A 24716-nucleotide genomic window follows, 5' to 3' on the forward strand; every position below is an offset into this window, starting at 1 on the left:
ATTTCTCTTGTAAACAATAGTGAATGGTGATGCAAAGAAACCTAAAAACCAGTATCTGTTGTATGACTTATAAACAATTACTAGTTTCTGTTTTAAATATTAACAAATAGTGTAGTAAGTAGACATGTACGTAAGTAAGTGAAAAGTAAACTCTAGTATCAGTAGCAAGAGATAAACAATGCCAGTTTATGTAGAACATAGGTAGTGCAATAAAGGAACAACTCTAGACTCTATAGTTCGGTCTGGTTCTTCTCTCTCTCAAGTTGTAACGGGGTTGACTATCCTGTTCTACAGTTTGGGAGTCACTAGTGAGTTCCTGAGCGTCAAGTGGGGTATTTTCAAGAGGAAGCGCTCGGAGGTCCTCAGAGCCTACCAGGGGTTCTTTCCTTTCTTGTATCACCGTAGGGGTGTTGACTGGTACTTCCGTGTTTTGAGTTTCTGGAGGATATTCATTATCCTCACCCTGAGGGAAGAACGAAGGTTCACTTGTTGTTGTGGATGGGGAGGGGGTGGGAGCCAAGCGTCTTAGAGAGACCGTCTCCTCTTTACCGCTGGGCAACCGTACGACAGCATATTGGGGGTTGCACATCAGCAATTCGACTTCCTCCGTGAGAGGATCATACTTTGAAGATCGGTTCTCTCTTCTCAGCAACACTCTACCTGGGCTAGATAGCCAAGTGGGGATAGATATCCCGAAGGAGGATTTCCGGTTGAACCGGAAAACTCTCTCATGTGGAGTTTCGTTTGTTGCCGTAGATAGTAATGATCTAATCGAGTATAGGGCCTGGTTCAAGACAAGCTCCCATCTCGAGATCGGGAGATCGAGGTCTTTCAGTGCTAAAGTAACAGCGTTCCATAGAGTTTTGTTTAGTCGTTCAATTTGTCCGTTGCCTGAAGGATTAAAGGCGGTTGCTCTACTTGTAGCTATTCCCCTCTCGTGCAGAAAGGATTGCACCTCCCTCGACATAAAGGACGTACCTCTGTCGGAATGGACGTACTCTGGCATCCCAACAAAGGAAAACAGCTGATTTAAACACTTTATGACAGTGGATGGGGACATATCGGGACATGGGTAGGCAAATGGGAAGCGTGAGTACTCATCCACCATTGTTAATAAGTATTTATTGTGAGTAGCAGATGGGAGTGGCCCCTTAAAATCAATGCTTACTCTCTGAAATGGTTGGGTAGCTTTGATGAGGGTGCCTGAAAACTGTTTGAAGAATCTAGGCTTCAGTTCAGCGCAAGTTTTACATTGGTTTACCACTTTGCGGACGTCCTCGCAGGAAAAAGGTAAGTTCTTAGTCCGAACGAAATGGAGGAGTCTCGTGACCCCTGGGTGACAGAGGTTGTTGTGTAACAGTTTGAGGTCTTCTCCAGTCATTGCTGACGCAAAGTGGTTCCTTGAAAAGGTATCCGCCGCAGCGTTTTGTTTCCCGGGTCGATATACGACGTCATATTGGAAACAACTAAGCTCCAGTCGCCATCTTTGAATCTTTTCGTTTTTGATCTTGCCCTTGTTCTGCTGGTCAAACATAAAAGACACTGAGCGTTGATCTGTAACCAATGTGAAGGGTCTACTGATAAGGTAATGTTGCCATTTTCTCAGGGCTTCTACGATAGCGTATGCTTCCTTTTCCACTGCTGAGTGCCTGCGTTCACTATTAGTGAGTGTTCTTGAAAAGAAGGCGACAGGACGGCCGTCTTGATTAAGAGTGGCGGCAATCGCGATGTCAGAGGCATCTGTTTCGACTGTTAGTGGTCGATTGTAGTCTATCGTCGACACAGCAGCGTTTTCAAGTTCGTGTTTTAGCTGTTTAAAAGCTTGTTGTACTTGTTAAGGGGGAGGAAAGGCTTTGTTGTTCACCAATAAATGGATCTTGTTGGAGAAATTTGGGATCCATTGAGAATAATAGGACAGTAGTCCAATCACCCGCTTTTGTGATTTCATGTCTTGTGGTGGAGGTAGGTTTTTCAATGCTTGAAATCTTTCGGGGTCTGGTCTTAATTGCCCTTGTGAGATTTCGTAGCCTAGGAGGCATACTTTATTAGTCGCAATAGCACTTTTATCATTGTTGAAGGTGATACCGTACTTTTTAGCGGCATTGAGAAATCTCTGTAGATTCTGGTCGTGGCTAATGGAGTCAAGTCCGCAGATGGTAACGTTATCCACGTAAGCGAACGTGTCCTGTAGCCCTGCCTCCTCAATTATTGTGTTGATCGTCCTTTGAAATGCGGCGACTCCGTTTGTCACTCCAAAAGGAATGCGGCAAAACTGATAAAGCTTTCCGCCAGCCTCGAACGCCGTGTACTGCTTTTCATCATCTCTGATAGGTATCTGGTGGTAAGCGCTTTTGAGGTCAAATGTACTGTACATTGAGTATTTAGATATTTCCTACACAAGTTCATCCACTTTTGGCACGGGATACGCGTCGAGGTAAGTGAATCGATTGATGGTTTGGCTATAGTCGATAACCATTCTCTTTTTGTGCCTTTCATTCGTTGTTACAATTATCTGGGCTCGCCACGGGGACGTGGAAGGCTCAATAATTTTGTCAGATAGAAGTCTCTTGATTTCAGTTTGAATGAATTTGGAGTCAGGCATAGAATATTTTCTAGATTTAGTGGCTATGGGATGGCAGTTAGGAGCCAGATTAGCGAAGAGGCGAGGGGCTTCAACTCGTGCAGCTTTCAGCGTACAGACCTGGAGAGTGCTTCGTTTTCCATCAAATGGGATCATCAGTTTTTCGTGCTGGCTGATGAAATCTAGCCCTAAGATTACATCAGATACTAGTCCATCTAGTAGTGAGAGCTTAACACTTTCATATTGTTCATCTTTGTACTTTATTTTAGCGAAAATATGGCCGTGAGTAGTGCGAGAAAGATGTGTAGAGGCCATGTAGATTCTGTTTCTGGACGTTTCTAATTTCCATTTGTACCTTTTAGCAATTGAAGAAGATATATAACTTTCACTGCTCCCCGTATCTACGAGAGCCTTCAATGGTACTCCATTGACGAGTATTGAAATAGTAGATTTAGTAAGACCGGACGCTGGTGTCGATGCCCAGGAAGATCCAACGGTGGTAGTCCGAGACGTGTCATCATCTGCTTTCACTATGGCTGAGGTTGTAGATTTGAGTGTCTGTCTGGTCGATTTACAGACTTTCTGGAAATGGCCCCTCTTACCGCACAAGTTGCATGTAGCGTCACGGGCCGGACATCTAAAGCGTTGATGTGGGCTGTTTCCACAAAAGAAACATCTTTTACTAGTCGCCGCACTCACCTCGTGTTCTACTTTTGTCATTGGAGAAAGGCTCTCCTCGTCGGCGCTAGCTCCACAGGGAGTTTCAGAGTGGATGTTATACGCCATGGCATGGTTATGGGCATATTCGAGTTGTCTTGCCTCTTCATAGGCGCACTGTAGAGTTAGAGTAGATTTCTCTAAGAGTCGCAGCCTTATGCTGTTTGAAGCCAGTCCAGTAATGAAGGCGTCTCTTACGAAGATATCTCTGTGTTCTTCAGCGGTGACAGCTTTGAAGTCACAGTCTTTGGCCATACTTTTAAGCTTAAGTAGGAAGGAGTCAACGGTTTGTCCGTTCTCTTGTCGACAAAGAGTTATCATGTGCCGTGCAAAAATTTCGCTTTTAGGCTTCACGTAGACATTTTGTAGAACTTTGATTGATTCTTCGAACGTTGTACACTCACTTATGTACTGAAATACGCTCGAAGAAACGTAGTTTTCTAGTAATTTCTTTTTGTCAATCTCGCAATGAGAGACTGAGGAGATGAAATTCTCAAATGTTCTCAGCCAGTGCAGCCACTTCTCGGCAGCCGATGGCGAGCTAGGCTCTATGTCTAGCTCTTTTGGCCTAAATAGACGTTCCATTTGTATTACTACTTTTACTTACAGACTGAGAATAGTGTTGAACGAAAATCCAAAAAAGATACGTGAGGCACATAGATCCATGGAATTGAAAATTTCTAGTTTAATAAATTGTAATAAGAAATAAAGAACACTGAAGATTAACCTAAAACAAGGCTTTATTAAACTAGAACGACACATGAACTTACGAAAGAGACTTGGACTGTAGCACACTAGATCAATGTTGTGAACACATTCTCACGACGTTACACAAACATAAACAAATAGCAACTATTTCACCACAAGTATCTCTAGTCACATTGCTTTATAGTATCTAAGTAACATCTCTCTAGAGTATCTCTAGTCACATTGCTTTATAGTATCTAAGTAACATCTCTCTAGAGTATCTCTAGTCACATTGCTTTATAGTATCCAAGTAACATCTCTCTAGACTCTAGAGTATCTCTAGTCACATTGCTTTATAGTATCTAAGTAACATCTCTCTAGAGTATCTCTAGTCACATTGCTTTATAGTATCCAAGTAACATCTCTCTAGAGTATCTCTAGTCACATTGCTTTATAGTATCAAAGTAACATCTCTCTAGACTCTAGAGTATCTCTAGTCACATTGCTTTATAGTATCTAAGTAACATCTCTCTAGACTCTAGAGTATCTCTAGTCACATTGCTTTATACAGTATCTGTCACATCGCTCTAACTCACATTGCTCTCTCTCTCTCTATTTGTTTCCGTAGTATCGCCTGTTCTACTAGCGGCGACGGACAAGTGTAAGTCACCTTTTGCTGTGTATGTCTCGTTACCACTATTTGCCTTCCTTAATTACCTTTGCCTGTCTTTTAGTTCGTCTACTAGAAAATAGTGACCTACTTTGAGCCATTTAAAAAAAAAAATTAAAAAATCCGTGGCCCAGTTCTTCACGAACAACCAGACCTCTCCGAAATTAGTCCAGCAGCAACACTAAGCTATTCGGTACATTGACAGTGAATAGGTTTCTCTAGATTATAAATACAATAAGTAATGTGTGGCGTTTGGTGTAAAACCGCTTGCCTTACGAAATGAGCGGTATCGAGTTCGAATCCAGGTGAATTTTGAACTTCAAGATTTTGTAGAACGTCAACCTTGCTAAATCTAATGACATGGCATGACACCTGACCATATGACTAGCTTATTAATCAAAGTTCGTCATGTTACACAATCAAAACGAGATTCCCAAATTCAGACTAGGAAGAAGACTAGAATGGTTTATTATAAAATCCGAAGAGATACTTTTTCGTTCTTCTTGAAATAATCCTCATAAAAAGAGCTACTAGGAGTGTCCCCCCCCCTCCCAACAGATACGTCAACAAGAAGAACTCTAAATTGACCACCGTTCTTTTCTTTTTGTTTCGTGTTTTGTTTTGTTCACTAAAGTATCCTTTCGATTCTAAGGGCATGGACAGTTTTCTATTCAGCTACGCCAATGTTTTGTCTCAAAGCAAACGTTTATAAACGTTTGAAATGGATAAAAGGCTAAACGTTGTGTTTATGCCCCATGTCTATATCTAGAACGGACACCTATCCTATGCACTAACAAAAATACACTACAATGTGTGATACATATATTATATTATTTATAACCATTCTACCATACTTTGATACTTAACCTACTTTATATATATATATTTAAAAGAAAACAAATAGACAAACAATTGAATGTGTCGGTACAGGTAAAGTAAAATAGTCGACTTGTTGTATTTTGGTTAACAGCATTGTGAACTTTGACCCCCGCCTTCCTCCTTTTTCAATGTTCAGTGAGACATGCTCTAGTTTAAAGAAAAAAAAAAGAAAAAAAAAGGAACGATGGTAAGAGATTAATGCGGTAGCCTTTGTGTTGGGCTTTCTGGAGAACTCTTGTGAGTTGAAGATAAATTAAATATTTGATGGATGGATCATGTAGGGAACACATGTGAAAGGGAATACCAAGGAAAGTTTCATCATCATTCGCACAAAGTGTTTCTAGTTGATGCAGTGAATATTCATTTCAGAATCGCCTACGTGCATATTATACTAGTCAGTTCAACAGGTTAGTTAAGTCTCCCTCTCTCTTTCTCATAAAGATACTATAGAATCTATATATATATATAGAACTGTAGTGAAATATTTGTTTTTCTCAAATAGAATATGACTAGTTTCTCATTAGGATATGTCAATACAGTTTGTGTGTTGTTTTTTTCTCACTAAAACAGATTTACGACTACTATGTAATACAACTTTCAAAATTGTTCTACTTAGGTTCATAATCATGCTTACTACTTAGGAATGTACCAGAGCTTATATATTTCCCCGCGCTACAGTTTGAAAAAAGAAGCATCACTTTTCCCACTTGGTCCTCAGTGTACATATTTTTTAAATTCTGTCAGTTAAAGATTTAAATTTATTTAGAATTATTCATCTTCACAAACCATACTATTCCCCCTCAAAAACACAAACACTTTTAATAGGCCCTTCTATTCACTTATATTCCATGTTTGATTTAGAACAGAGGCCTACATGAGGATGTAGATCTAATCGTTCTAAAATTGTTAACTACAGTCTTTAAATTTGAAACTACTAACTTCTCCACACATCTGATAATCACACTAATCTTAGCATAATCTCACACACTCACTGAAAAGTATCTAGATCTACAAAAGAATTAGACTGAAGATGTATATTTGTGTAAAGATAAACTTAAATAAAAAAAAAACTGGAATGAAAGTTTCGCATCACAATAGTTTAATAAGTGCGTAAAGCGAAGGAAATACAATGTGTACTTTAAATATTTAAAATGTAGGCTTTAAAAACATACGAGGTCGGCATAGCGAATTAAAAAAAAAAGGTTTTTGGTAACTTTCACAGCTGCGATTTTGATCGTGAAAATGGCTTATTTGTTCTAGGCTTAAGTTAAGTGATAACAAGTCAATGTTCTTCCTACTATATCGTGCGCGGCAACTGAGGGATTAGTGATCCGTGAGGGAGTGGTCAGGGCCCGAAGGATTTTATATTGGGGAAGATTTACGAAAAATTGTCACATTTTTTTTCTGTCTGGGCGTATAGAAATGTGTTTATCATAATTCCCTATACTTTAGTTCTAACATGTAAGATAGACTGATGTGTGATTTGACGTATTCTTTCCTAAATACTTCGCATTACATATCTCTATTGAAACAATTGGCTTTTTTTTTTGTGTAAGCGTTCACTCAATAAATTAATAAATTTTCACGTCACAAAAATCAGTCACGAGGTAATTTTTTTTAATGAACAGTTTTCTCATTGTTAACAGAATCCAAACGAAACACACACACACACACACAAATGTGGCGATAGAAAAAAAATAAAAATAAAATAGATACTATTTATTCTAGGGATCAACGTAAATTTCTCGGCCGGCAGACAAGTAAGGACCCTAAAATAGCCCTTAATTTTAGCCACTGACTAGTGCAAGGCAAAGTATCATTAAGTAAACTCCAACGAATCAGGTCAGTTTAGTTATTCATAGCTCATCGCAATGTATCTGAATATGAAAAAGGCACGAGAACTCCTACATGACTGTTCGGCACATGTCTTAGAAACAGTTTGGTACACACACATGACTGAAAGTGGCCACCACGGCGTGGGAGGCATACAGGGTCGTTGTTGGCGATTAATCATTTCAGATGTGGACAATTTATGTCTTCGGTGAACAAAAATAACGATGAATCACTATTACTATAAATTTGATCTAAACTGAAAAAGAACATAGGTGCATCATAGGTCATGAACGAAGATACATTCACTGTTGTAGCCTGCGATGGGCTAACAACGCCCAACCCTGGACCGTTACGTATTTTATATTAATAGTAATACAAATATTTAAAATTTAAAAACTATTACACTATAAAAAAAAATGTATAAACAATTGTATCACAATTAGATGGTAAGATACAAAGAATATTCAATTAATTCACTATAATTGGGACTGTAACAATGAAAATGAATGGATAATAAGCCATAATTCATTCAGACATTGTATCAGATGAATCAAGTTCCGTTTGTAGTCGGAGATATAGGCCTATGTTTTAGATGGAGAACTGACCCAATTCCTCATTAGGAATTCAAATAATTTTAAATACTCGCGTTGAAATCATATGAAAAGATTGAACCATGCAATAATACACATTATAATCCAAATTCAATCATACATTAACAAAATTAGACTTCACATGAAATTTCAAACTTATTGAATGGCCAGACTGATATCTGGACTCTCGATATAAACTTCAATTCTCTATTTATATGTTTTCAAACTGAATTTCTCGATGCGGAAGTAACATAAAAGCTTTTGATTTCTAATTAACTCCCTTTACATGTGTACCACTCTGTGTAGAGTCTAGAATATTTATGTTCACACTTCTCCCGAGACGAACTTAGGATTATGAAGATAACTTGAAGCAAACTTTATGCCGAATTTGAATGAAGATTTTTTTAAAAGTTAAATACAATTGAAAAAGTTTTAGAAATTTTCAGTATGTTTTTATGTGCACTATGGAATAGTGAAACCAGACTTGCAGCTTAAATTACTTGGAATCCGATGTTTTAAAAAAAAAAAATAAATAAAAAAACAAAACAAAAAAACTCAAAAAATGATTTCTTAATGTTCCACTATTAATATGTTCTACCTGAGTTTGTTGAAATCTAGTTTTCCAAATCTAGTATCTCATATTCAGAGAATTAGTACATTGTTTGCATCTTCATAGAGATGTCAGAAGTAGTATTAAAAAAAAAAAAAAATGAAACTTGACCTAAAATGAGCTCTAAACAGACTGACTGCTGCCCCAATTCCCTCAATAACTACGTCCAACTCGAACTCAAATTATGACGAACGATCAAAACCTTGACATCGCATTAGCTTAAGTACGGTTTGTATACAAATATGTCTTGCTTATTTACTACAAATATTAACGTAGATCAATTAAATATGTCCATTGTCTTCTTCAGCCTATCAAGTGTTCAACTTTCACTTATCAATGTTATATTTGTATGTAGATCTATATACACTGTATCCAGTTAACTATCCCGCTAGTTTTGGCACTGCGTTAAAAAAAAAAAGCCGGTAGAAATAGATCGTGATGAAATGTGATCACTACGTGAAATTTAAACTGGTCGCAGTCACGATACAATCATAGATCAACTCAAATACAATCAAAGATCAACTCAAATGAATCATCTGCGGTGCTATATTTCTAAGTCTCTACTTGAACTTATCTAAGCGAGTACAGCAGGCACCTGAGTGCATTGAGATGACGAGAATGTGATAGTTTCCCGGGGACCTTTTCTCCTCCCCGTCACAACAGTTGTTGTTTTTTTTTTTTACCTACTGACTCATAGTTCGTTATTTATAGCGTTCTCCCTTCACCTTCGGCAGCTTCTCCACCCAGAATATTTCCTCCCATTAGGAGAATGAGTGGAACTTTCTTATACGCCTGACTCCCCCGCCCCAGCAGGTTTCTGTTTGCCACCTTGCTGTGAGTAGTGTCGAGTTCACAAGAGTGAAAGCACGTGCCGTAGGGACTTTTCAAAGTGATACCATGTGGCCGCTTGGATCAACAGTTTGGAGTGACAAGCGTAGTGTTGTTGCATCCGTCTGGTCATTCAAACATGAATGGTCCATTCGAAGAATTCGTTGATATCTCGAATGATAGGTGCCATTCGAACTGAAAGTTAGTTCTCAAACAAGTTATCCTCTGTATACATTTCTAATTATTTAGAAAACAAAAAAAAAAAAAAAAGAAACAACAACACTGAAGGCCTCCAATATTTAAAAAAAAAAATAATCTAGCCGTTTCTGTTTGTAGGTTCCAAGCTTTATTTCAATCTGACTACAAAGAATTGACCATTGAGCTATTACTTATATTGCTCAATCTGAAAGGTTTGTGTAGAAATACACTAAATAAGATAGCAAAAGGGAATTTGATGCAGCTAAATGAACTCTTTTGCAATGTTCCCACTAGGATCCCAAATTTTTCACCCAGATGGAGCTGTTTAAGGAGGTCATCTACCTTGAAAATTTATTTTTTTAACATTTTAGGCTATGTAATGTATTCAAATGATACATTTGATTATAGGAACACATAATATGCCTTTACAAATATTTTTTAAAATGAAATTCAACTTTTTTCATCATATGGGGGGTGAGGGGGGGGGGTCGAGGGGTCAAATCACCTCATTTTTAGGAACATGTTTCTGAAATAATCATTACAGCTACAGGTCTGAAATTTGGTATATTGATAAGCACACTATCTTCTTACAGGATGACAGAGAGACATTTTGAAAAATGTATATAGATTTTTTTTAATTTTGAAATTTTAACTAATTAAAATGTCTTTTATTCTTTTCCTATAAATATTTTATGACATTTTCTTCTGCCATCCTGTGCTAAGACCATATTTAAACATGAAGTTAATATTACACTGTCGTCTTGCAGCAGATAATACATTCATCAAAGTGCTTTGTCTTTAAAACTTCCTCAGACTGCCAAGTTCCAGACCTCTTCCTGGCATGGTGTGCATGGCACTTCTTTACATATATATACATACATATATTCCTCTTTCTTAGTTTGTGTTTATTCCAAGTTAAGTAATTCTCTATTAGCTATGCCTTTTCAAAGTTGTTAATAAATCTAGTTATTGACAAAGAAAGATAGGTTTGAAAAACTCAATGAGAATATAGTTTGAATATCACTGTCTTTGTCAAGTTCTTCTAGATCTAGAATCTAGATCCATCCCCATCTCTTTAAAAGATGTTGATTAACTCGGGTGACATTTAATTTTTGCTTAATAAAAAAAAAAAGCACGCAATTAATCTATATGAAAAAACAAGGTTTTTGATATCGGATATGGATAAAATTGTTATGACATTACTAACTAAATAATTTTATGAGGAAAAAAACAAGTTTGTCAGTCTAAATGAATTTTTCTCACGAGTCAAACAAATCTCCCGCTCTATTTTGTGGTAAAATTTGATGCACCGTGCACCGAATTGATTTCTGGGATATGATCTACTTTTAGCTTATTGAATGCAATAATGCAATGACTATACAGGTCTAAGCTTGTTAGAATCAATTGTTCTCAGAGTTCTGGGTCATTATTAGTTAATAAGCTTTGATAACCATTTCATCTGTGAATTGCATATACAAAAAAGAAACTTTTGAAAAAAAAAAAGATCAAAGCAGATACAACACATGTTTGAAGCTCTGGATGTAAGAAATATAGCGAAAGCGAAGGTACATTAAGAAAGAGAAGCTTGTCAAATATAGAGTATGTGGGAAGCGTGGTCGAGAGGCCAAGTACGTTTGAACTTGGCTTGGCTTGGCTATCTATGAAGGGGGCTCGAGGTTCCACACCCGACTCGAGTCGTGTTTACTGAGCGCCCAAGGGCAGCACGGAAGACCTTCTCCCAGATACCCCCTTCCCCCACTGATCCACAAATGAGATTGGGCCATAGCGCTCTGAGCATGCTATAAGCATGAAAGTGGCGCTATATAAAAGCCATAAATTATTATTGTTATTATGTTGACAAACATTTTCGGCAAAAGCAAAATAAAGTGTTTACTAATCGGTCTACTGCTACTACAGAAGCTTGCCATTGTTTGTAGATTTGCCATCTGTTTTGTAATTCGTTTCAAAATCAAATATCTCTCTATATATAGGCCTATATATTCTCATTAGTTACGATGGTGGATTTTGGGGAAGTGATAAAAAAATTAGGAGGCCGTGAGTTAGGAGTATGCCAAAAAATGTATTCCAAACGAAAATGGTGTGGAAAAAAAAAAGACTAAAGTTCTGCAGTTCAGTGGACCAAAGTACTTCTATTTAAAAATGTACATTAACTTACAGTAACATGTGATATACACCAATGTGATTGGCGGAGCAAAATTAAATTATACTCTTTTTTTGTTCAAGATGTTGTTTCAAAGTAGGATGAATCAAAATCAAAATAGGAAATGATTGTTAAAAGCAAAGATGCGTACTCTTAAGCAATATTTCAAATGTCTGGTACTGGACTCTCGACTAGATGCATGAGTTACAGTGGTTTGAGGTAATTAGTGTACGGGTCAGAGCTGCTATTCCGTGCCTGTAGATAGTACTACACATGGACACACGAACACAGACAAACGCTGATATTTAGAAGAGGTCAGACTTTATGTCACCCTGTGACGGTAGAAATTTGTATCACAAGATCAATTTGACTGAAAAGTTTGTTACGTTTCTAAGGCTCCAGTTACTTTCAAAGGCAAAGTTTTTGTTTCTTTAAATGATTTCAAACTGAACAAATAAATCTTAGTACCGAGTAAGTCCTAGAACATAAATCAACTTTGCTTACATTTGTACTATGCATTTCAAAGTTGTCTTCTCTTTTTGATCAGACCTTGCTAAGGAATTGAAGAAAGAAAAGATTCTCTAGATATTGTTTCTCTGAGGTGTGGGATCTGCCTGAGACTTTAAGTAGTCATTATTCTCTATAGATCTAGGTGTGTTTATGTGTATGAGATATTGTCAACACAAAAATTGAGCGTTTCAAGTGGAGCACACGTTCACTTCTTCACTTTTCTCGTTTTAATGGAACAATCGAAAAAAGTTGTTTTTTTTAATTCCTACTATTATTTAATTAATACTATTAATTTAATCAATGAAATAACCAGTCAATCATTGGATGTAAAAGTTCCCGTGTTCTAACCTTGTCCGGTGCCTTCCCCCGCCGCCCTGCGGAAGGTTATCATTATATTCAGAATGTGAAGGGACTAGTTCAAACATTATGTATCTCATTGAGTTTCCTAACAGACACGTTCACTACATCTTTTCGAATCCTAAACGTGTACACAGTGAACACATCGCGGATAGTCATGTAACCAAATAAAGAAGGGAGGGGAAGAACTCTTCATTTTTACATTGTTGAATGCCAGGTAAACAAAAAAAAGAGACTAGAGAGAGGAACTCAACATCAGGTCCATCTCTTATTTAGTTTTCTTTTCATTCTCATACTAGAAGAAGGTATCAGATAACATTGAAAGTAGAAACCTAACGTTGTCTCCACAAATACCAGTGCCAGGGAAAAACAAGATATTTACTTTCATAGGGAGGATACTATACTATTCTATACTATGCCATACTATGCTATACTATATAAACACATAGTACAATGCACTGGGACGTGTATTTTTATTTTGTCAGTCCCAACACCAACACGTTACTGATTCAATTAACAGTCAGCTGCTTTCATTTTGCTCATTAGCTTTCTATATGTCTTCGTGGTAATTTAGTTAATCCCTGGCACGCCCTGGACAAACCAAACAATTATAGGTATTGATAGGCTACGCCTAATTGTAAAGATCATTTAACTAAAACTGTTATATAAGCCATTCATCGGAATGGCCCTTCGCCTCCCCTTCCAATATACTAATTAAAAAAATAGTTCGGTTGTTGTTTTTTTTTTGTGGGGGGGGGGGAGGGATTGTGTGTGTGTGTGCGTGTTTATGGGGGGGGGGGGGTTGCATCAAATAAAACTTTCATACGTTTGAAGGATGAAGTACACGCATGCGTAATGAGCACCCTGTTGACTATGAATACGTTGAGATTAAGTACAGCTACTTTCCAATATTCGATGTAATGCATTATGTTAATGTCACATTAATTGAACGTTATGTTGGACGAGACTATAAGCATTTAGACCGACAACAAAAAAAAAAAAAAACGATGAATATTCAATGTAAAACTTCAAAAAGAAAATCTCAATAAATATTATAACACTATGTGTCTTTGCTATGGGTCTACAAATAGTTTTTTGTTTGCCTGCTTTCGTATCAAATCGTTGGGTTTGAATGTGTTATTTTTTGTTTTAGTCTTTCCAATCTGGCTAATGGGATATTATAGAAATGTTAACTGTGGATAGTTGAGATCTGATTTAGGGACTTCATTTTAAGAAACTGACATTGAAATAAACACACGCATCAATCTCTTGCTGAACAGAATTTGAAAACAGAAGCAAAAATTAAGAAGGAAATCATTCATCATTTTGTAATTCAAATTAAAAAAATATTTATGCATTAGATCATTAAGATCTCTTTTTAAAAAGAGGTTTACTTTAACAATTACTTTTTTTTTAATCACAGGAAGTGATATTAAAAAAAAAAAGGGGGGGGGTGGAGATGGGGTCTAAGTGCACCACTTTACCCAGATCAGGGTCTCCTATGTTGTTAAAACAGACTTGTTCCACTTATATTTTTATTCTGTATTATATACCCCCTCCCCCCCTTACCGCAGAGTAAGCACTTCCTAAAATGATAATAATAGAGTAATAGAACAGCACCGAAAAGGTCAGAGAAACGGAAGCTCCCCGTGTAGCGGTGTCCCCCTGGGTGACCCGCTTACCTGCCCCTGTTCTACACACCGACTTAACAATCCCACCACTATTCACGTTTTGCGTTTTCAACGTCGGCAAGTACAGTGCAAATGTCTCGGGAGAAAATCGTGGTTACATTTTGGCTGTTAGTAGATGTAGATCTAGACTTGTAGTCTGGTCGTGCGCTGCTAGACCTAATGGACTGTCAACAGACATTCGATTCTATTCTCTCTACATATAGTGATTGGTTCTGATGGAGTTTTTATTTGATTGTGATAGTGATATAAATATATTCATTGTGGAAAGTAAGTTACATGTTTAGATTGTAAACAATAACATTCATTTTCAAATTGTAATCGATAGACAGGCCTTTATCTCTTTTAATGTTTGTTTCCCTACGAACTCAATTACTTATCGGAAAAAATACATTTCGCCTTTATTTCAACTTTTCTTTATAATTGTATTTTACAGTTGTCCTGCAGAAGCTAGATGTGGCTATCTAATTGTATAATTTTTAACATGTGTTTAGCTTCTCTCTTCATTTTCCCATGGATTAAACTCATTAAATGATCTAGAACTTATTTCATCTCTTTTTCATTAAGCAACTCATTAGTGAAGGTAGATCCCCACAACGAGTACGTAGAAGTGTGTGTATTTTTGGATAGAGCAGTATAAACGATTTGAAGTGATTAAATTCTTCAAAACAAAGGCAGGCAGATTTTAGTCAATATCTAGATTCTATAGATCTTTCCCATTCACTCTTGTTTTTATGACTATAAAGAAATGCTTTCATGCATTCGACTAACTCCAACTCTGTATGTTTAGTAACATCTTAGCACTTAGATTGGAGAGAAAACTGACCTCGGTTACTCCAGCCTGTCCTTAGAAGTCTTCATTTTCAAATAGTTTTAAGATCATTATCTTGTGCCCCCAGAACGGCTCAAAAGTAAATAAGATTTCAAGATACTTTTTTTTATTTGAACCTTTTTAAACCAATAAAAGTATCACTGTTTGTTTGTAAAGATAGGAGTTGAAGTCGAACACTTTTTATTGTATCCCTGTTATCATCATTACTACTTGCACTTTCGTTGCCTTAGAAACAGTGAGTAAACGGTCAAGAAAACAAAAGTTAATTTGGTGACATCTTTTTATTTTCGTACAAATTGTTGGAGAGAAAGAAAGAAAGAGAAGCCAGTTAAAAAAAAAAAAAAGGGTTCACGATTGCCTATATGGAGTGTAGAAATAATGCAAATACCGACTATCCATGTGTTACTGATACCAAATTCTAATTTGCCTGATATGTCTACTGTATAGTTACTGCGTGCTAATGGTTGTAGTTAATATACTACGGTCAACAGCGGTCTATTAATACACTTTTATATTATATAGACCTACATATTTTTGGGTTATGCCGATAATGGTATATGCATCCTCTGTTTGGAACCAAGAACAGTCATAAAATAGTACAGTAAGAGTCATAACAAATACTTACATTTGATTACAGTAACACCTTTGGTAAAATCATGAAATTGGGAAAGCCTTCAGGATAGAAGACTATAAAAAGGAGCAATTATACATAAGTCCACCCAGCTCTAATGGGTACCTGACATTAGTTGGGGAAAAGTAAAGGCGGTTGGTCGTTGTGCTGGCCACATGACACCCTCGTAAATCGTAGGCCTCGGAAACAGATGACCTTTACATCATCTACCCTATAGACCACAAGGTCTGAAAGGGAACTTTACTTTACTTTTACTAGATTGACCCAGGAACATGCGTAGGGCGTAATCCTCTTTTTTTTTGTTTATATGTAAGATAAGAAGATAATAAATAGATAAAGTTCTATTAATAATTTCGTTTTCTGATGAATTAATGATATAGCTAGAGCTTTGGAACAGTTTTAGATATCGTGCTTAACAAAAAACATTTAAAATGAAAAACAATTCTGTGGGAAGAAACGCGTCGTGTATCTGTACAATAAAAGCTCTTCATAAATAGATCGATTTACCCAATAGGAAATAATTTCGTCTATCAAACTAGTTGGGAGGAAATCTCGTCAATCGTATATTGAGACCAACGATTTTGGCTTAAGTCTTTCTCAACCACCTTTTCGTATTTAAAATAGTATTAAAGAATCTCCCTATATATATGGGTGTGTATGTGTAAAGTAGGAAGTGGTCTTTCTCAACCACCTTTTCGTATTTAAAATAGTATTAAAGAATCTCCCTAGATATATATGGGTGTGTATGTGTAAAGTAGGAAGTGGAGGCGGGATTTAAAAAAAAAAAGGGTGATCGTTTCATTGAATGCAACTGTCGTCTCCATGTGACTATATATAACAGTTAAGTAAACAACAATATGAGGGGGCATGACGAATGTCTCGACATCCCCTCTTACCTCTCACGTTTCCCCTCCCCCAAATAACACACATTCGCCCCCCCCCCCTCTTAAGAAAGGGTTTGGGGTTTATTGAATCAAAGGACAAGTGCCGCCTGGTACCTCCCACTCGCTGTTTGCTCAGCAGATGCCACCAAATAGTACAGGAGGAAAGCAGACGTGATTGCATCATGTACGAACTATTGTTTTATTGCTATTTCTTTGCACAGCCGTCCTGCTTGACCCCCTGCACAACCCTTTCCCTGCTTGGACGTTGAATCTAGTAGCTCTCTACTGCAAAAGTAAAGTGTATCATTAAAAGTGTCTGTCTGAAGCTATTTGGTTTACACTTTAGTTTACAGCCTTACATTAATTACAAGTCCGTTACCCACCTACACTTATGGAAGAGGCGCAGTCATTTTGATTCATTTAACAGTATATGTAGGGCAAAATTCAAAATAAACAAATATTTAAATTTTTTTTTTTCAATTAAAAAAACGTAAGATCTAGAAACTCTCATCTATAAATATTTTAGCAGTCAGTACAGCTGCCATCAGTTCTACATTACTCCTTCTTCAATTTTCTCACTGACGACTACTACTCCTCCATAGACAAGACCGACATTGAAAATGACCCTGAAGTACACTAGAATTTGCGAATTTTCCTTACTACTGCAAAAGGTCTACATATTAGGCCTAAAGAATAATAATCCTACTTGGTGGGCTAAACGTATCACAATACAAACTTGACAAGAGATCTACCATCTATATCGATGCCAATCAAATGTAATGATTTGAATACGAAGACAAAACTTGATCAGAATATTTCATTCTGAGAGACACATACGGCAACTTGAATAGTGGGGCGCTGCACAGCAGGCGACCTGATTATACTGGACTCTTTTTTCTAATTTTTTTTTTTTTTTTTTTTTTCTGTTAATATTTCATGTAATTTGTTACTACTCAATGTTTCAATGGATGTGCACTGTGTCTTTTGGATTCTAATGTTGGTATGGATTTTAATTTGTGTGGAAACGTGTATTTCAGTGGAGTTTTGTGGTAAGACGCTTGACAGTATGGACAACACACCCGCCATCTTGGAACCTAATAACGAGCCTAAGCCCAAGGCTTTTACCGAACAAATCCCTAGCGCAAAACGTAAGAAGAGAGGACGTAGAGGAGGAATACGAGTTAAGTGTAGAAGAAGAGGACAAAGAGGCTTCCTACCACCCATCGTAACAGGCAATGTTAGGTCTTTACAAAATAAGATGGAAGAATTAACAGGTTGCTGTGAACATTTGTATCAATTTAGAGAGTGTTCCTTAATGTGTTTCACTGAAACCTGGCTCAATGATACGATACCCGACTCTTCTGTTGATCTCGATAAATTTTACGTTTATAGAGCAGACAGAACAATTAATAGTGGAAAGTCAAAAGGAGGAGGACTCGCAATCTATATAAACAAGGAATACTGCAACGCCAATAATGTGAACATCAGGAATAAAATTTGTGACCCTAACATTGAACTTATGTGTGTCACACTTAGGCCCTACTACTTGCCTAGAGAATTCACCCAGGTGTGTGTTGTTGTTGTGTACATACCACCGACGGCTGACACAGCGACTGCGTCGGAAATAATTTTTGATGTGTTACACAATGTACAATCAAAACACCCGGACTCTGTTTGTATCGTAACTGGAGATTTCAACAACCTAAATATTGACAACACACTGTCAAACTATTGCCAGTATGTCTCCCTCCCCACAAGGCAGGGCAGAACGCTCGACAAATGCTACGTAAACATTAAGCAGGCTTACAAATGTAAAAGTTTGTTCCCACTTGGAGAATCTGACCATGTATTACTCCATCTTATACCAAATTACAAACCTACTCTTAAAACTACAAAGAGAGTTATAAAAACGGTCAAGATGTGGTCTGAAGAGGCTGTAGAAAAACTACGAGGATGCGTTGAGAAAACTAACTGGGAAATCTTTATTGAGAACTGTCCAGACATAAACGAACTAACAGAAACTGTTACCTCATATCTATCATTCTGCGAGGAGTTAACAATTCCAACAAAAACAATACAAGTCTATGGAAACAATAAGCCCTGGATGACCAAAAAAATCAAACACCTTATTACTGAAAAGAAAACAAAGTATAAGGCTAGCAACGAAGAGTTTATAAATGCTAAAAATAAACTGAGAAAAGCAATAATTGAAGGGAAAAAAACATACAAAGAAAAAATTGAGAATTTCTTTGCAAAGAACAACTCAAAACAATGCTGGGAGGGATTAAAGAAAATAACAGGCCGAGCCTCAAAACGAAAACAAATTTTAGTGGCTGATGATGAGAAATTCGCCAACGAACTAAATTATTTCTATTCTCGTTTTGACAAAGAAGATTTTGTTGAACTACACAAAGAACTTTTCAACACTCTGTCCAAAGGAAAACAAGAGCCCTACGTCAATTTTGTAACGGAGGATGAAGTGACATTGTTATTTAAGAGAGTAGACGTAACAAAAGCTTGTGGACCGGACAAAATTAGTGGCAAGCTGATCAAGCTATGTGCGGAGCAAATTTCTTCTATCTTCTGTCATATCTTTAACCAGTCATTGCAAACGTGCGTAATTCCAAACATCTGGAAAACTTCAGAAATCATACCAGTGCCTAAGAAACCAAAAATAGATTGCTTAAATGATTTCTGCCCAGTAGCACTAACACCTATTGTTATGAAATGTTTTGAAAAATATATTCTGAAACAACTTGTAGCAAAAGTCAATAACAGCCTAGACCCTCACCAATTTGCATACAAAGCAGCTAGAGGAACTGAGGATGCCATTCTATTGCTTTTGGACCAGCTTTATAAGCATCTCGATATACCCAAAACATATGCACGAGTCCTCTTCGTAGATTTCTCCTCGGCTTTCAATACCATACAGCCACATCTAATGATAAACAAACTGAGTAACTTAAATGTAAGCCCTTACTTGCAAGCATGGGTTCTAAACTTTTTAACCCAACGGCCCCAGTATGTTAAAGTCAACAACACCAAATCGTCAACTCGAGTACTATGTACGGGTGCTCCACAAGGTTGTGTACTTTCTCCTGTGCTATACACTCTTTACACTAATGACATAAGAAGCATCTATGACTCAGTTAAACTCATTAAATTCGCTGATGATACTGCCATAGTCGGTCTTATTTCAGGAGACGAAACTCAGTATCGAAGCTCGATAGAAGAGTTTACAAACTGGTGCACCGACAACTTTCTAGAACTGAATGTAACAAAAACTAAAGAACTTATAATAGATTTTAGAAAGAAAAAACAAACTATACGTGAACTGCAAATAAACACTACATCTATAGAACAAGTAAAGGCATATAAATATCTAGGCATTATCATCAACAACAAGCTTTCATGGGAAGACCACCTTGGAACTCTGACAAAGAAAACAGCCCAGCGACTCTTTTTTCTATACAAACTCAACAGTTTTAAATTAAACAAGAAGATCCTTGAGACATTTTACGGCGCGACAGTACAAAATCTGCTAACATACGGAATAAGTTGTTGGCAAGGCAACGCCTCATCTAAACTGTTGCAACGTCTAGAAAACATCATTAAAAAAGCATCAAAAATTACACTCACAACATTACCACATTTAAAGGAACTTTTTGAACAAACGTGCCTAAGAAAAATCGAAAAAATCTTGGAAGACAACGGCCACCCGCTCCATCAGAACTACGCCAGGTCGTCGCGAAGTGGGCGACTGCTGTCAATCAAAACAAGAACGGAGCGGTACAAAAACTCGTTCGTACCTCACTCGGTCAGACTCTATCACCGCCACTCATTGATCAGGGAACATGAAATGCACCAAGATACCTGTGTGTAGTCGCTGAATGAACTCTTTATGTTGTCTGTTGTATTTATGTGTATTTTTCTGTTGTGTTGTCTTTATATGAGAAACGAGTCCTTGTAATCACAACAAATTTCCGTAAGGATCAATAAAGCAGTCTTAGTCTTAGTGAGGTGGACAATGTTGGATTTACTTATAGCCAACATAAATAAAGTATAGCTTTAAAGCTGTGATTCCGCCCCCCCCCCCCCCAAAAAAAAAAAAAAATCGCTCCACAAATATTTTCAATCATTTTGAAGAAAGCAAAGAAAAATTGTCTTATGTAGATTACAAATCTCAAATAACTTAGGGCTTAGATCCGGCCCTGATGGTGGAGCATATATCTAAACTATGGGTGTTTATAGGGGTGTCCCCTAAAAGGAAAGTTTGCGGGGTAGGATGGTCAATACAAAACCAAAAGGACAACACTAATTCTAACATCCATGCATCCACACCAAAGCATGCCAGAAGTGAGTCACTATCCTTTCAAATTCTCCCACGGCTGTGTCGCGGTTTCCCTTGTAAAAGGCATTTATAGATTTGATGACATTATTGTTTTTGATGCACCCCCGTGACAGTCTGCATATAAAAGATCTACTTAGTAAAAAAAATAATTAATGACTAGTACAAAGTAATTATAGTTTATGTTCTACAACTTACCCCCAAACAAATACATCCTGACAGTTGTGGAAGAAAGAAAGACGTGTTTCTAATGAATGTTTGTTTACGGAAGTACATAACAAAGAAGTGCATCATTGAGGTCACGGAAACAAAACATGTAACAAATAAACTACTAGACCGAATGTCAAGCTACCCCCCCCCCCTCCCCCTTTACCTTAATCCCTGTTTCTTTGTAAGCATATTCTTAATAACCTTTGAGATTTATGCAAGGACTTTTTTCCCACCAAGGAACATCGCATCGTTAGAAGAAAAAAAAAAGTCCTCTTATTTAAAATGTAGTGTGTACATACAGTATACATTGTCGATCTAGCCACAGAGAAAAAAGGCCTATGCTATATTTTTTTCATTGAGTAGGCGTCACGGTTCGTTTGCGATCGTAGCAGTAGAAGCGCCTTTTTTATTTTTCTTTTGGATGACAGCGGCTGTAAATACACTTCTGCAGACACAACATTAGCATTAAAAAAAACTTCATTCATAAAGTAAAATTAAAATTTAAAAAAATCTTACAGACAAGAGTGACAACAGTCAGACAAGAGTCACAAATGATCACCGTTTAAAATATACACATTAAAAAGTGCCATCTTTTGTGGGCGTTTTGATTATAGCCGGTGAAAACAAATCTACTTTTCCTTTCTGTTCGTTTCGTATAGTGTCCATGTTCTTATTCAGATCACGGAAAACACATAATAGCCATTGGTCTCAATGTTTGTCCTGATGGTCTCTTGTTTTCACACAAAGGCCCTGCAGGCGAGATAACACAGCGGCCTGACGTCGGCCTCTATTGATAGTGTTTTAGTTTGAAACACTATAGCCTAGCCTTCTTGTCTGGTGGGGGGGGGGGGGGGAAGAGGAGGGGGGGGAGTGTCAAAGCTGACAAGGGTTCAAGATGACAGCTTTCTAAACTAACTGGCCCCTAAGTCACAGTTGGTCTGTCGGTTTGTAGAGAAACAGTTAAGTTTAGAAACTGTTCGCAATAAAAGTCACGTGTGAGTCTCGTCAGTGATACTGGGAAACAAAAAAGTCATTTCCTTCAACTCAGACTATTCGTATAGTATATTGAAACTTAAAATCAATTTAGATTCAACTCCCCCCCCCCTTCCGCGATTTAAGCATATTTTTAAAGCGTTATTAATAATTCATAACATTGAAATGAACCCCAGGCAAACAACGTTTTTGTCTGCATTAGATGTGGCAAAGTATGGAGGCCTCAACTGGGTCTGCGTAGTCGAGGGATCAAATCTTTATCTTTAGACAATGCCTTATTTTTATACCATTGCATACTTTTACTTCAGTGAGACTTCCAACAGAAGTGTTATAGTGAAATTACAATGGGATGTTTTGAGATCCACTGCACAATTTTATAGTTTGAATATTCGCGACAAGCACTCAGCGGCCAAGTTAAGTGTCATTTTGCTGTTGGCAAGGACATTGCTTGGTATGGGAAAAGGGAGAAAAAAATAAGGGGGGGGGGAGGGAACACTTCATTAAGAGGAAGCGAGCGTTTTTTTTTAGGAATGTGTATGAAGATTGCGGGGGTGTCAATTCATTCATAAATTAATTATGAGCTTCAAGTAAAATTGTAAGTCGCTACGATCTCATGTTGTTTTTTTTTTCCTTCATTCAGCAGGACATCATTAAGTGTGACGTCATCTGCTGCTGGACACGTGCTGTTATATAAAGGCAAACTTCGACACTGAGGTCACTACAAGAACTGAAGGTATCTGAACTGATTCTTAAAGAATACAAAGATTTTGTTGAATATTTTTCTACTTGGATTACTTTCTGTGCACATACGACAGATCGATCGTCACCAATTATACAACAATAAGTTCCTGATATATATACAATAAACTGGGACGAATTACAGTTGAACAGACCGCCCCTTCCTATACAATCCGTGGTGGAATTAATGTCTTCCTTCGAATGATCAAGTATCTTGGAAACATTCATAGAAGTTCTTCCCTGACTCCTTTTTAACAACACACATCTTCAAAGTGACAATGACAAATTGCTGCTAGATGACCGTTTGTCAAACCGGACCTTTTGATCTAATGCAAGGACCATGTAGTTAAGAAGAATGTCCACCCAAACGTCCAAGGGACATGAAATCCAGGCGGACATATTTCTTGAGGCTATAACTCGCCATCTGTCTCTTCTGTATCAAAGAGTCAGTTTCATGTTTAGCTCTCCGGTGTAGCTCGTCCATTGTGTACAACTTGGGCGGTCACCACGTGACCGCCTTTTTTTTTTCTCTCTCTCTCTCAGTGGTGGAAAATTAACTGATTCCTCTTTTAGTCTATAGAGATCTAGTACAAATCCAAATTTAATAGCTGTGGTGTAGGGGAAGATGCTGTGGTGGAGGCAGGTGCTGGTGGGGTTGGTTCACACTCTACCATTTCTGCTGGTGGCAGGAGAGCCATTTTATCAACGGAGAGATCACTTAGATCAGGCACAATACATGACGATCACCAATGAAAACGTTGTCAAAGACAGAACAGATGCCGAGGTAAGTCAGAACAGATCTTCAAATACATTTCGTTTTTTACATTTGATTCTCTCTTGTACATTTGAAGTCATGTTACAATGTACTTTTGCTTGATATTCTTTTTCTTCCTGTCGATGAACCCATTCATCTGGTTTAGGTACTTGTTTTTCTTTAGCTATGTCAAATAATTCTAACCATCTTTGTGTTCTTGTCTTTGGAGACATGTTGAAAAATATACCAACTTGGAATGTAGAAATATAGTAACGTTTTGAATATAACAAATCAATGTTAGTTATGCCGTAACTGGCTATGAAGTATAACTTTGTTTTACAGTAGAAGTACTACTGGAGTCGTAGGAAGTGTAGATGTATGGATCTATTGAGCCGAGTACTTTTTTTTACTGGTTTAACAGTTGGTTAAATCTGGTCTTCTGTTTACTTTGTGCCAGACAAATGATTATTTACTGGTCTTCTTTAACTTTATAATGCCAGTTATTTACTTTACTGGTCTTTTTTATAATGCCAGTTATTATGTATATTGGTCTTATTCCTTTTGCCAATTACATATAATAATAGATTTCGTGAGTTAGACGTAACTCTAACGAAAATCTTTATAAAAGAATTATCGATAACCAACTGACCTGTTAAACACAGAAATTCTGTCCTCCGTTAAATAAGAATGAAGTTCCTTTGAAGAGTTTAGAAATTGGTCCTAGATCTTGAATAAATTTCGTTAGAAGTTGTCCATAAACTTTTATTAGTCGGAGAGTGCCAAATATGTCACAACATACACACACAAGATGTCACAATGTGTTGTGATGCCGGGGATTTTACTTGAATTAAAAATAGTTGAATAAATGACGATCTAGAATCACAATAAAAGATTCTTTGTTAAAACAAAACTCTGGAACTTTATTTAAATATAAAACGTAAGTACAGCTTATGTACAAATTACAGATCAATCAACACAAAATATCACAAAGGCTTTTAAAACAGAGCTCTTAGAAGA

General features: G+C 37.1%; 1 protein-coding gene across 5 annotated transcripts in view; it reads left to right on the forward strand.

Annotated features, from left to right (window-relative positions):
• LOC106065197 (matrix metalloproteinase-21-like) overlaps positions 1–24716 on the forward strand; it is a 77104-nt gene that overhangs the window by 31696 nt on the left and 20692 nt on the right. The window contains exons 1-2 of one of the 5 annotated variants that reach the window (XM_056022710.1): positions 5720–5941; positions 22848–23729. In XM_056022710.1, coding sequence (XP_055878685.1) covers positions 23571–23729 — 159 coding nt within the window. In that variant the 5' untranslated portion in view covers positions 5720–5941; positions 22848–23570. Of the gene's footprint in view, positions 1–5719; positions 5942–14343; positions 14580–22847; positions 23730–24716 lie in introns of those variants that run through there. The other 4 variants (XM_056022701.1, XM_056022717.1, XM_056022691.1 and 1 more) reach the window with 4 other exon arrangements.

Source organism: Biomphalaria glabrata, chromosome 1 (assembly GCF_947242115.1).
Source record: "Biomphalaria glabrata chromosome 1, xgBioGlab47.1, whole genome shotgun sequence".
NCBI lineage: Eukaryota > Metazoa > Mollusca > Gastropoda > Planorbidae > Biomphalaria > Biomphalaria glabrata.